This window comes from Notamacropus eugenii, chromosome 7 (assembly GCF_028372415.1).
Source record: "Notamacropus eugenii isolate mMacEug1 chromosome 7, mMacEug1.pri_v2, whole genome shotgun sequence".
NCBI classification, from domain to species: domain Eukaryota; kingdom Metazoa; phylum Chordata; class Mammalia; order Diprotodontia; family Macropodidae; genus Notamacropus; species Notamacropus eugenii.
In genome coordinates this window covers 164,583,706-164,598,662 of record NC_092878.1, presented here as the reverse complement: position 1 = coordinate 164,598,662, position 14,957 = coordinate 164,583,706, and the positions used below count along the sequence as shown (strand labels likewise).

Here is a 14,957-nt window from a genome sequence, read left to right as displayed (position 1 = left end):
ATTTTACAGATGAGATAAGTGAGGTCACAGGATAGCTAGGTGGCACTGCAGTGGATAGAGTGCCAGGTCTAGGATCAGGAAGACTAATCTTCCTGAGTTCAAATCTAGCCTCAGATACTTAGTAGTTGTGTGACCCTGAACAAGTCACTTCATCCTGTTTACCTCAGTTTCCTCATCTATAAAATGAGTTGAAGAAGGAAACGGCAAACCACTCCAGTGTCTTTGCCAAGAAAACCCCCAAATAGGTTCACAAAGAGTCAGAAACAAGTGAAAATGACTGAACATCGTAACTGAGCCCCAGAATAAGACTTGCTCAGGACATGTATACAGGTAGTGGGTAAAAGTGAAATTTGAATCCAGGTTCTCTAACTTTAAATCCAACACAATTTTCACAGCACTAGTCTGACTTGAAGACCCTTAGAGGGATTAAAAACCTGTTTCTATTATAGACGAGTTAGTGTAGGCTAAATTGACTGATTCTGTCCTCATCTCATGTTATGATAGGACTATTAAATGCTGGCGCTAAATGGCACCTTAGAAATCATCTGGTACAACCCCCTCATTTTACAGAGGAGAAAATTTGAGCCCTGGGAAGGAAAGTGACTTGGCAAAGGTCCCATAAAAGGCAACTAGGATGATGGAGACTCTGACTTCAAATTCAAGGTTCTACCTCCTCTACCACCTGTTGTGATGACAGAGTGGTTAAAGATGGATCAAGTCAAACAACCACTACTCAACTGGTTCTCCCTCTTTTCGAGAAAAAGGGAGGGAAAGAATCTTCTTTCTTTTATGATGACCCATTACCAAGAAAATAAAAGAGGATTTACTTACCGAACAGCCGAAAGACAGGACAGGGCAGGGCAAAACACTGATTTCAAGGTTACTACCTTGCTATCTTGGCCTTGCTATCTGTATCTCTGAAATCACTTTGTCACCATCACACTGGGCCAAATTAGTAGTTTAAAAAGTGACATATGTCTTGAGTTGTGGGATAGTGGATAGGCTATTAATTTTAGAGTCAGAGAACCTTGCTAAAATTTGGCTCTGCCACATATTAATTGTATGACCTAATGAAAATCACTTAATGTCTTGGGACCTCAGTTTCCCCATCTGTACTAAGAGGACGAGCTAGAAAGCTTTCAGGTACTGATCTAGTGATGGCTACAAGTCTGTCATGGAGAAGTATTGACCTTTGACCAAATACCCTTCCCCACCCTTCCTACCTCCCTCCCACAAACCACAAACACAATAAAGTCAGCTCAGCTGGTCCCTGATTGGGGTGTACCTTTCTATTCCCATATGGTTCTGCTCACAGTACTTATGGGGATTTGTTTCTCCCCTTAGACGGTAAGCAACTTGAGAGCAGAAGCTATATTTCATTTGGTCTTGACTAGAGCATATAGTATATTATCCTTGATAGTATAGACTTTCTATTTGCACCCTAACTGCCTAGCACAACATGAGGCACAAAAGAAATGACTTAATAAATGCTTCTTCATTCATTCATTCATTCATTCATTCATTCATTCATTCATTCATTCCAGGATCACACTGCATCACCAACACCTAGCTCATTGCCCTACATGCAATAGACTCTTAATTAATGTTTGTTGAATGGGGAGGGATAACTCTGTCTCTTTCTATCTCTCTCACCCACACGCACCTACACACACCAACCCCTCCATCCCAAATGTATGCCTAAAATTAGTGACAGTTTCAATCTTAGGGAGGAAAAAGATCTACCTAACTGATTTTCCTTTTCATTTTAAATCCACTGAAACCAGCAGAGAAGTCAGAGGGATGTCCACAGAACAGATTTTACTGAGGATCTGTAGAATATGAAAGGATTATCTTCTGAGCAACTACATTTAGATGGGTTTGGTTTAAATCAGATTGGCTGGGCCCCTCAAATTATTTCCTTAGCCAAGGTAACAACCAACAGTACCAAGACTAAAGGCACAAAATGATGCCCAGTCTAATTACAAAGAAGACTCACAACATCCTTGCTTTGTTCATTTAGTGTAGGTACTTTCCTATATTTTGACAAAGTAAAAAAACAAAAGAAAGCCAAGCCATGAGGAAACACTTAGTACCAGACAGTGCCGTCAGCTCACCTCATCTCTGTGGTTCTTGATCGGCATACAGAGGATACTCTGGGTCCTGTAGCCTGTGATTTGGTCCACTTCCGCATTGAACCTTGGATCCTATGAAGAAGAAATAAATTGAATTAAATAACTGCTGCTACCAGGATGGATTTCCTCTTCTGGGGTTTATAAGATTAGAAGAACCTAACCTCCTCCTTACCTCATTAACATGAGAAATGATTCTGGCACTGGAAAATGCATCAAAATCCATCAATTGACATCCTCTTTGACAGGAACAAACTTCAGAATTATTTTTTTAAGTTTTGGGAAACACAAGCAGTCACAGACAGAAACAAATGCTGACAAAAGCAATTTGGAAAAGCCAGAATTCACTCACCCAGCTGGCCCCAGACACAAGGACTGTTTTGAGTTTCATTTGAATCCAGCAGTTTCCAGCTGCTAGCCTTCCCAATCCCACCTCCACCTTTAAGGCTGGGGTCAACACTCAGGATGGAGGCAGTGTGGGGTGCTAGAATGCAGCCTGACGTACTCTGGAGGACCTGGAATCAAATTCCTCTTCTGTCCCTCGTTGCTTATAGGACCACGGTGCAAGAGGCTACCTCTCTATTTATCTCAAGTTTCCTCATTAATAAAATGAAGGATTTGGCCCAAATGATCTCTGAGGACCCCTCAGAGCTCTCACAATGAAGCAGCTTCAGTTTCATTTACTAAACATTTCTACCTTTTTCTTCACACTTGACTAGGAACTAACGGAGGGCAGGAATTTTGTCTTCTAATTCCTGTCCTCCCTTACCAAAGAGCTTTGGAAGACCTAGTCTGACTTGAAGACCCTTAGAGGGTGAATTCTTGTGAGCCTCTGCTGACAGATTGGACTAGAGCAGAGGAGGCAGGCAACCAGAGGGAGGGGCTGTGCTACCATCATATGAGAATTCATTCATTCACTAGGAATTCATTAACTGACTATTAAGGGCCAGGTGTGGGCATACCAAGTTAAAAGTAAAATATTCCCTTTCTTCAAGGAATCAATATTCTACCAGGTGAGATTTAAAGCTGGAGTCTATGAACTTGTTTAATATTGTCATAACTGTATTTCATTATAATAATTAGTTTCCTTTGAAATCCCATGAATTGTATTTTACATATTTACAAATATGATTCTGAAGAGTCCACAGGCTTCACCGGCCTGCTTCAGGGGTCCAGGACGTAGGAAAGATTAAGAACCCCTAAGCCAGGATGACACAACATGTCCTTTGGGTGCCTGTCATTGATTTTTCAGAGATCATGCTTTCTCATGATCTATATATTTCATTCTTATTACTTTATTGTTATGTTTTATAGAACTATTAAAATTCATTTGAGTATTTTACTATTTGATGTTCTTCTGCTGAAGTTCTATGTATACAATCCTCCATTATGAGGTTCTAGGGTCTAGAAATTCTAGGCTCTAAGGGGCCATGCCAAGAGTCCAGTGACGGATTACACATCTGTCATCCCAGAATCATCAGAGCTAATTTGGAGAAGTCCATCCCCAGGTATTTCCTGGGAAGCAAACCATTCACTAGTCACTGAGTCCTAGAAGGATAGCGATCTTCATTGATAAAAGGAGTACCCACCTACATGGGGTGAAGGCCTTTTAAGCATGGAAGGGCCATACTCAAAACTCAAGAGTTCTTTAAGTATGGAAGTGCATTAAGGGTGAACTTCAGGCTAAAGTTTCTGTATGTAGTACCCATATAAAATGATTCATATGTTGTAAATTCAGGAGAAAATGGGGGATATGTGATAGTATCACTAATAACTAACATTTCTATAACGCCCAACAACAGCCCTGCAAAATAGGGTCTATTTATCCTCGTTTTACAGATGAGGGACCTGAGGCTGAGAGAGGAAGTGACTTGCCCAGGGTCCCATAGTTTGTAAACAACAGAAGCAAGATGTGAACCCAGTTTTTTTCTGGCCAGCACTCTATCCATTATGACATGTTACCTCTCCCCATCCACAAAGACTTTATTTAAATAGATGGGATTTTCAAGAGGTCTTTGAAGAGAAAGCATGGTACCATGGATAAGGTACTAGACCAGGAGTCAAGAAACATGGGTTCAAATACCACCTCCGACACTTAGTAGCTGTTTCACCTTGGCAATTAATAAATGCTTGCTGCCTGTCTTCACCTCTCTGTCTCTCAGTTTCCTCATCTGTACAACAAACAGGTTGGGTATGGTGACCTCTAAGGTCCCTGTCAGATCTAGAGCTATAACACAATTGGGGAGTAAGACAGAGAATTCTTAGTAAGAGAGTCCACTTGAACACAGTCCCTGCATACGGAACCACACATTCTACTATTTTGCAGTCCATCACTCTTCTCTAGAGGCCATGCTTACTCATGGTTCACATCGATATGCCCTCACTGGGAAGCTATTGGTGTCGAATCACATACGAGGTGTGAATTGAGGGTGTGTGTGACTTTTTCAGGAAAAAATTCTAAACCTTATATCAGCTCCATGGACTCAAGCTGCTCCAGGCACCAATACATTCCAATGTTTTTTATACACATTTTGAATAAAACTCTCAACAAAAGATATCTGAATTTTTATTCTAATTATGTTCAACCTCAAGCCACAGTGTTTGAGAAAGTCACTAATTAACCTTATTATGACTATTTTTCAATCTATCATGTGCAATAACTACTTTCCAGTCTTTACCAGTTTGGCTTTTTAAAGCCAAGAAAGACCTCAACATTCAATAGCTTCTTATGTTAATCATGTAGATTTTCCCATCAGACAGTTTATGGTCTCTGCCACTTCCTGGTTCCCAAACCTCCAAAGACATTTATTTGTGTTTAAGTTCCAAGCACAGAAGATAAATGTTTATAGGATCATGAGATCAAAACATTTTTAGAGTTTGAAGGGAACTCCGAAGTCGGGTTATCCAACCCCCTCACTTTACCCAAGAGCCAGCTGAGGCCCAGGGAGGCAGTGTCTCTCTCAAGGTCAAATTGGTAGGAGGAACCCAGCCAGGATTTCTAGTTTGAAATTCTATGAGGGTTTGGGGGTGTTAGGAGAGACTGTTTATGACTGCTTCTCTTTCACTTGAGGACGGTGACTGTTTAGGTCAACTTAGGATTTGCTTAGAAGCTGTTCATATAAACCACTCAAAACAACACTAATGAATCATTTCCACATTCCTTCTTAACACTGCAAGTCTATGGAAGTCATCCAGCTGGATTTCCAGTCACTGCCAAGCTGTATAATATGTTCATGGTATGGCATCAGCAGTTTTCTACTGAGCTCAAGGCCTGCATGTTTTCCTCCAAGCTTGGAGATTTATTTTATGCTCAAGAATGTGTATGTGTATTCACATATATGTGTGTGTCCATGTGTATAGATATATAAGTGCATGTATATGGAGGTGAATAAACAGGGCTATGCTGAGCACGGGGAATATACAATAACACACCCTGAAAAACAAACAGACAAACAAAAAGACCCTGGTCTCAAAAAGCTCACAGTCTAGTAGGGGGTGTGTGTAGGTGTGTGTGTGCGCACGTGTGTGCATGCACACGCATATGCTTTCTCTCCTTATCTCTTTTCAGGCTTTGTTTGTATGTTGTCTAGCCCCCCAGCAGCTAGGTGGCCCAGTGGATCAGAGTGTCAGACCAGAACCTTGCCAAGTTCAAATCTGGCCTCAGACACTTAGTAGCTGTATGACCCAAGGCAGGTCATTTAACCCTGTTTGACTCAGTTTCCTCATTGTAAAATGAGCTGGAGAAGGAAATGGTAAATCTCTCCAGTAACTCTGCCAAGAAAACCCCAAACAGGGTCACAAAGAGTGGGACACAACTACCCTTCCCTTGCCTTGCCTTGCCTTTCCTTCCCTTCCCTTCTTCCCTTCCCTTCCTTTCCCTTCCCTAACAACATAGCCTTGCCTGTCCTCCCCCATCAGATTTGAAGTTCCTTGAAACCAGGGGTTGCCTTTTTTTTCTTACTTGTATTCCCAGCACTTTGCATAATGCCTAGCACATAGTAGGCATTTAACCAATGTTTACTGACTGTACAAACACACACATATACACACAAGTACTAGTGTGACTTTTAGGTTATTAAAGTTTTAATTAATTGTAAGTCTTTTGTTTTTCCATCATCCTTTTGAGATATAATTGCCACTGTCCCAGCACCCACCCAATGAACCCTCCCAAGTAACAAAAAAAAGTAGCTGTCTGTTCAACAGCGACCTCTGAAAACCTCCGCAGCATCATGTAGCCATACTGCCTTTCTCAAACAAGATTAATAACATGAATTATTATTAGTTAATGAATTAAAATTAATCAATTAATTAATTGATTTACTCTTTCATTACTTAAATAAAATAATACTGCTAATGATGATGATGCAATGACAATAACGATAGTACTGACAATGACAGTACTGCGGCTACTAGTACTGAAAATAATACCTACCTCACAAGGTTGCTGTTGACACCAAAGCAGGTCATATGCAAACCTATCTGACCCTCTCTAAATGGAGGCTTTCCATCACCCTCTGCTTTCTGATCATGTCCCTGTCAATTGTCTTCAGCTTCTGGGGCTCCCACTGTCCTGCTTGGTGCCTTCCTTGCCCAGACCACAGTTCATTCTTTGCCTCATTCCCTGCCCTCCGGACACCTCCTCTCCTTGCCCCCATCTCCCAACTTTCCTCTCCGTGTCTCTCCTCTGCTTCTCCTTCCCACTTCTGGGACCATGAACCAAACGAACCCGGCACTGTTCTTGGGCGAAGCGTGTAAGTCTACCTCCCTGATGGCTCTCCTCACTATTCCTCCAATGTCACCATCGCTGGAACTTTCCTCTCACCAACTTTCTAACTGTGTGACCTCGGGGGAGTCTGTTTCCTCATCTGTACAATGAGGATCAGAATAGGGCCGGTTACCTCCCAGGATGGTTGGAGGATCACATGAGATAGTATGTATAAAGTGCTAACTTAGAAAACCTTCAAGTGCTATGGAAGTGTTAGCTATCACTATTACTATTATTAATCATTGCTATTATGCTAGGGGTATTATTCATAAATGAGGAAGGGGCATACCTTCTACTAGAACTCTTTTCGAGTTGACTCTAACAGTCTTAGCCGGGAAACATGAGGTGGTCATGGTTCAAAGACTTGAAAATTACTCCTCCAACCAACCAATTCCAAGGTAATTAGATCGATTCAGAAACCCGTGTCAGGGCTAAAAGCCCTTTGGGTGGCTGAATATTTTCCTCTGAAAGCAGTAAAAAGCCATTATCTGATTCTACAATGTAAACAACGCACTAATTACATCAAACAGAAAAAGAATGAGCTCAAAGCCAGAACCCCCTTGCCAAGTCTCGTCGTTACATCACAACCGCAGTGGTACGCCCAGGACCACAGAGCAAAAGGCACGTCCAGACTGTCTGCTGGTAGGAAGGCCCACCTTGCATTCCACAATGCATCCATAATGCCACGGATGCAAGCTCGCTGTTACTGAGGTGCCCTGGCACATAGGATCGCTTATACAATCACCATGATCACAGGGATTCTTAATTTGGCTTCCATGAACTCTTTGTTTTCCTTCAATATTTCCATAGCTATATTTCAATATAATTACTTTCTTTAGTTAATCAACAAGCATTTATTGTGTTTACTATGTACTACACACCAAGCTAACAACTGGAAATAATACAATTATAAATAGATAGTCTTTTTCATCAAAGAGCTTATATTCTAATAGGGGAAGATTTTTTGGGGGGGTGTAGTCCTATGCATTTTATTTCATGCATTTTTAAAATTGAGAAGTGACCCAGTAAACAGAGTATTGGACTTGGAGTCAGCCATATTTGAGTTCAAATCCAGCTTTAGTCATTTACTAGTTGTGTGACCCTAGGTAAGTTACTTAATCTATGCCTCAGTTTCTTCGTTAGTACAATGGGGGTCGTTATAGCAGCAACCACCCAGGCTTGTGGTGGGGATTAAACGAGATAATATTTGTAAAGCACCTTGAAAAACTTAATAGTTTCTATTATTTGAAGATATCATTCTCAAAAGGGTGCCACGGACTTTATCAGGTCACCAAATAGGTCCATAATACCAAAGATAATTAGATCCCCTAATGTAGTTGATAGAGCACTGGGCCAGGAAGACCTAGATTCAGATCCTGCCTCAGACATATACTAGCTGTGTCACACCTGCCAAGTGAATTCACATCTCTGGACCTCAGTATCTTAATCTGTAAAATGAATGGGGTCCCTTCCAGTTATAAATCTATGATCTTATGGCCCTTGATCCTCTAGCCCTGAGTCTCTGCTTGCTTCTATTTGTCTCTGTTAGGCTAGACTTGTATAAAAAACAAATCATAAAATCACAGAATTTCAAACTGGAAGAACCCCCCAAATCATGCAGTTCAATCCTGTTATGTTGAAAAAATGCATTTGTTTGTGCATTCACTTGGAATCTGTCCCTCTCAGGAATCTCTCCCATTGACCCACAAACAAAAAAAAAAGAAAAAGAAAACACTCATCATAAACATTCAGAGTCCAGCAAAACCAAACTCGCAGTGGTTATGAGCAAAGAAGTCTGTTTGTCTCTGCATTTTCAACTCATTCCCTCTCTGCAGGAGCTTAGAGGCAGGTTTCTCCCTCAGTCTTTCGAACTCATGGTTCATCATGGCATTGATCAGGGTTCTTAAGTCTTTCACAGTTGATTGTTGTTACAATATTACTATTAGTGTATACTGCTCCCCTGGTTCTGTTCACTTCACTTTGCATCAATTCATACAAGTCTTGCCAAGTTTCTTTGAAACCATCCCCTCATCACTTCTTACAGCACAACAGTATTTCATTACATTCACTCACTACAATTTGTTTAGCAATTACCCAATAGGAAGACAATTCCTTAGTTTCTCATTTTTAGCTGTTCTGAAGAGTCTCTCTGTGTATATATACACACATACATACGTAAATGTACACATATGTATGCATACGTATAGGTGTATATATAGATATATTTATGTGTGTATGCACACATATATATGTTATATATGTGTGTATGTGTGTATACGTGTCTGTGTATATATATATATATATATATATATATATATATATATATATATATATATATATATATACACACACACACACACGCACACACACACACACACACACATACTTTCTTTTTACATACAGGTCATTTTCCTCTTTATTTTGCTTTCTTTATTATGTACCTAGCAGTTGTACCCCTGGATCAGATTGTGCATACCTGGGTCAGGTATGCATAACTTAGTAACTTTTTGACAACCTCATGATTTTACTGGTAAAGAAACTGAGACCTGGGCCATTGAAGAAACTTGGCCAAGGCAAAAGAGATGGTTACATGACAGGACCAAGATTTGAACCCAGGTTCTTTGACTCCACAGCCAGGGCTCTTCATCCAATTCCTTAAAGCCTCATCAGAACTACAGCCCAAAGACTTTGCTACAAAGTGAGGAGGGGAGGGGAGGCTCCAGAGAGCAGACAAGAACAAATGGATCCAGTGAAATAATTTTGGGTCCACTGTTATGGTACCCTTCCCAACAAACTGCCCTTGAAATGATTCTAGCTCTTTCTCTGCATCTTTCCTAACTAAAGAATATCAGCGACCACCAGCATGTCTGTTCTATCTCCATTGGACACTAGCACCTAATTGAATGATTCCCATGCCAATGGCTTCCACACATTTTCCAACAGTACACCGTATCAGTTAAAAAAAAACAAAACAAACATCTCTGAGCATACAACTCTAATATAAATATTAATTGCTGTGCTAATAATTGCATATGTCATAAAACTTAGACAAAAACGGAAATTTAAAAAGATGAGATAAAGATGAAACAGTCAACAAGGAGCCATGAGAGTTTATTACGTAGGGGAGTGGCAATGTCAGATCCATGCTTTAGAAAAATCACTTTGCCAATTATGTGGAGGATAGATGAGAGATGGCAGAGACTCGTGGCAGGGAGTTCTATTAGAGGAGTACTTCAACATGCTAGGTAACAGCTCAAGAGGATCTGAACTAGGGTGAGAGCAGAGAGAAGGGAACAGTTATGACAGATGCTGGAGAGGACTTGAAATACTAAAATTTGGCAGAGAGGAGAGGAGGAAGGAATCTAGAAGAGGAAGTAAGGGGAACCTGGGTTGCTTGAAGGCTAGAGGCACTAACAGTAACAAACAGGTTTGGATTAGGAGAGTGTTTGGGAGACAAGATAATATGTAATGATATTAACTTTGCAGATCATAAGCCATCTACATTTCATTAGGAGAGACTTTCTCTCTCTCCCCCTAATAATGCATGAGGAGAATGCAAATATTACGCAATTGTTCACTGCACCAGGCCACAGAACTAGTCCTCTTGCAGTGAAGTGACCTGGGGGATATGGGTGTTGGGAGGACATGTGGTTGTGTTGGATACAAACTCCTCAAGTGAACATTCTGAGGTAGAGTGGGATGTGACTCATTGGTGTTAAGCCTTAGAGAATATTGACTTAGAGGATAAAACCCTTTGGGGCAAAAAATGAAGGTTTTTCTTCATTGACTATTAACCCTAGTGAAGAAGGAGTGTTTGGTGGAAAGCCAAGCAAGATCTGAAGCAGGAATACCCTCATTACTGGATCTGAGCTGATTACAACTCCTTTTCATCTTTAAACAGTCTTATTAGCCTAGTTGTTTCATGAACTTAATCCTCAGTTTCCCGTTCCCCATGCTTGGAATCTACTCCCTCCTTTTCTTTGCCTCTCAGAGTTTTTGTCTTCCTTCAAAGCTCAATCCAGGTGACAACTCCTCCCCAAATCCTTCCCTGACCACCCCAGTACTTAGGACTTACTCCCTCTTCAATTTTTCTCGTACTGTATTTATTTGTACACAGATGACATCCCCCCAGTGTGATGCAAAGTGGTAACTTTGTCTCTTGGTGCCCAGGACATAGCCTTGGACAGGGTATGTACTGAACAATATTTAGTGAATGAAATGGAATCCAGGAAAATTTTCCCATTTCCCCCACCCATCCCGGGAAGACCCTCATTACCTCATAGGCATCTTTGATGTTCAAGGGCTGCCCCAGAGCCGCCACATGACCAACAATTCCCTTGTTCCATTCTAAGCGGATACAGTTATTGGAAGCTTCTTCCAGAGTGGAGCCTTCTGCGACATCAAACAGGCGACTGATGAGGAATTTGTCATTGGAGCTGTCCTCACAGACCAAGAAAAGGGAATAGCGATCGGCAGAAATCAGCCCATGGATGTGTAAGAAGATTTTGTGACAAAGCGCTGTGACATCCAAATGACTAGAAATGTCTTTCACAAGCTCTAAGAGCCTTGAGCATTGATCTCCGGTGTCAGCACCAAACCTGGGGGGCTGCGGAGGCATCTGTTTCTTCTTTTCCGAGTCACAGAGGAAGCTCACAGTGCCTTCAGCACCCTTGACAACAATAGGTCGAAGTGGCCTGTCGAACTCCGAGGCTGAGATCTTCCTGGTGGGGGTACCAGGGGCAGTGGTCTCAGAACGGGGGCTCTGTTGAGAAGGACAAGAGCAGGACTCCGTGTGACCTCTGACTCCTTCCTTACAGACTGGGATAGGATGAATTCTCTCAGCAAACCATGCATTGACCATTTCTCTGCAGAATGAAATAGTAAAAAAAAAAAAAAAAGACAATATTTCAAAGTGAGGAGGGAGAGAGAAGTTAACTCACATTTAAGAAAACTGATCAGAGAACAGATGTGAAGTATTTGATTTACCAGGAGAAATCCAATCAATCCACAAGCATCTATTAAGCACTGACTATGTGCCAGGGATACAAAGGAAGGGAAACAGAGACACCAGCACAGCTCAGGGGATTTCTCTGATGCAGAAAGGAGAGTATATTTGCTTCAATTAACATTTAAGTGATATTAACTCTCAATTACCCATACAAAGATTATTTAATTATAACCCAGAATACATCGAGGCTGCCTCCTCCACAATCATTTGGTTTTTGCTCACGGAATGAAGATGGGATTTTAATATGAACCTAAGGAAAATGTAATTAACAAGGAAATCCAGTCAGGTTAAGCCTAAGGATTTATTCCAAAATGAAATATCAATAACTTTTCCAAAAGATGTCTGCTGTTTTAGATTATCTGTTAGGGCACATAAGGTGAGGTGGAGGAGGGGAGGCCATCATAAGGAAACAGAACACTGTTCAAATTGCAAATGAAGAAAAACATGCATGCACTAACTACATATGTTTCTAATACACTCTTCTGTCAAACAATCAGACATAATAAGGTGTGCATATGAATCAAAGTTAACCAGGACTTGTGAGTTTTGTCCTTTCAAAGTAGCTACAGACATATATTCCATTAAAACTGTCATTGCTCAGCGCCCACCCCCTCCATTTTCTTGCTTACATCAGAGCCAATTTATGAGACATAAAAGAACATTCTTGTTAGCTAATCATCACAGCTCGTTTTCCACCTGACTTGATCATCCACCTCGACTCAGAATGCCTTGTGTTTATTTCCAAAAATCAAACCTTGCCTCAAAGGAGCAAAGTAGAAGGTCACCCCTGGGAACATTCCAGAGAATGAGTCAGACTTTTAAAAAAATTCAATTTCTTTTTTTTAGTTCCAAATTCTCTCCTTTCTACCTCCCTTTGCCCCATCCATTGAGAAAGCAAGACAAAAAGCCCATCGCAAGTATGTATAGCCAAATAAAACAAATTCCTGTACTAGCCATGTCTGTATATACATATATGTGTATGTTTGTATACATGCACACATGCTTTAATTCACATTGAGTTTAGTTATTCATCTGGAAGTGGCCAACATGTTGCATCATGAATCTGCTGGAACTGTGATTGGTTCTACGGTGTTGATGAGAATTACCAAGTCTTTCACAATTGATTATCTTTACAATACTGCCATTATTGTATTAATTATCTTCCTGGTTCTGCACTTTGCATCAGTTCATACAAGTCTTCCCAAGTTTTTTTCTGAAATCATCCCCTTTATCCTATCTTACAGTTACAATAGTATTCCACTACATTCATACACCACAACTTGTTCAGCCATTTCCCAATTAATGGGTGTCCCAACAGTTTCCAGTTCTTTACTACCATGAAGAAAGCTTGAGCTAGAACATCTGAAAGCAATCTAGTTGGAAGGGTGAGGGAGGAATAGAGTGCATCAAGAAAAGGTACATGTGTAAGGAAACAAATGAATCCCCGTATTTTTCTAAAAATGCTTTCAGCACTTACTATGTGCCAAGGACTATGCTAAGCCCTGGGGATACAAATATAAAAGTTAAGGCTGTCCCTACCTTCAAGGAACTTATAATGTAGTAGAGAAAACAACATTTTTAGGGAAGTGGAGTGGTGACTTAGGAAGATATTTTGGTTTGACAAGTTACAGGGATGGTAAGTGAAGCCTGCGGGAAGTAAACTGACATATCTTTACAAGGAGCAATGGCTGAGCTGATTCCATTATTACTTATCAGTTGAGAACTTAAAAAAGGAGAGTGATGATGAAATGATATGTGGAGAAGATTTGAAGAAAGAACAGAGAAAGACCAGGAGGAAAGAATGAAGGAAGGAGAAGAAGGAAGAAAAAAAAGAAAAAATAGGAAGGAAGGAAGAAAAAAGGAAGGAAGAAAGGGAGGGAAGGAGGAAGAAAGAGGGAAGAAGAGGAGGGAGGGATGGAGGGAAAGGAGAGAAGAGAAGAGAGGAGAGGATAAGGGAGGGGAAAGGAGGGGGGGAATAACATAGAGGTAGTTTATTATAGGCTGCCTGACCAAATGGAGGATATGAATGATCATCCAACTAGAAGAGACATGAGATATATCAGCAATAGAGAACTTTACCTCTCGAGACATCTTCTAAAAACCCCATCCTGCTCAAAGCAGGACACCTGACAAGTCTGACTTCTATTTCCTAATAGGTAGGCGAAACAAGTAAAATGCTCTTCTGACTTGTCACAAGCTAATAGGATCACAGATTCAGAGCTGGAAGGTAATGGCCTGGGTGGTGAAGTGAACGAGACTGGAATAGTGGAAGAAAGATGTCGGATCATCTTAAAATTTGTGATAATTAAAAGAAGAATTCTGGATGTATCCTGAACACATCAACTGTAGACTTGAAGGACACAGAGTTTTTATAGTTTTTATAAGCATCAGATATAAGCACATCCTCTCAGACATCAAAAAGGAATCTGGGGCAAAAGGGAAGGGCAGTTGCAATACAAGAAATTCTGACAATATCAGCAAGGAAGAAAATAACGGACATGGGAGGAGAACATCTAAGGAGACCAACGTGACTGCGGAGGGAGCTCAAACAGAGAGTACATTTTCAACGGTCATTTACAATAAGTGTAAAAAGGGCTGTGTAAACAAGGATACAAAGGGCAGGTGGCCTCATGTTTATAGATGGCAGCGCTATCCAACTCCTCCTTTGATCTTCTACATCAGGGAAAATGACTTTCAAAGTAGAAATGAAAGATCTAACACGGTTGAGAAGGGACTGAAACCTGAGATGGATAAAAGTCAACAAGAGAGCATACCTAGCTGAGAATTACATTCCCAAAGACCAAAACATCTCGGTGTGATAAGTATATCAGTGTCAGCAATCTTTGAGTAACTGGGCAAAATGGGAGAGGAAGTTGAACACAAATAGTACAGATGATGCTCTGATCTTCATAAGAGAAAGAAAGGTATAAAACCATAGATATGATGAATGTTTCAATCTAATAATATGCAAATATTTATTAAATGAGTGGCCTAAAGGCATGTAAAAACAAAGAGGTGCTGGGGCATACACTTCAAAGCAAATAAGGAGAGAAGA

General features: G+C 40.7%; 1 protein-coding gene across 12 annotated transcripts in view; it reads right to left on the bottom strand.

Annotated features, from left to right (window-relative positions):
• The window catches only part of PDE5A (phosphodiesterase 5A), a 196,353-nt gene that overhangs the window by 145,699 nt on the left and 35,697 nt on the right, over positions 1-14,957 (bottom strand). For all 12 annotated transcript variants that reach the window (XM_072625349.1, XM_072625339.1, XM_072625338.1 and 9 more), the window contains 2 exons: positions 11,171-11,759; positions 2,115-2,204 (listed from right to left, as the gene is read on the bottom strand). In XM_072625349.1, coding sequence (XP_072481450.1) covers positions 2,115-2,204; positions 11,171-11,759 — 679 coding nt within the window. The remainder of the gene's footprint in view (positions 1-2,114; positions 2,205-11,170; positions 11,760-14,957) is intronic.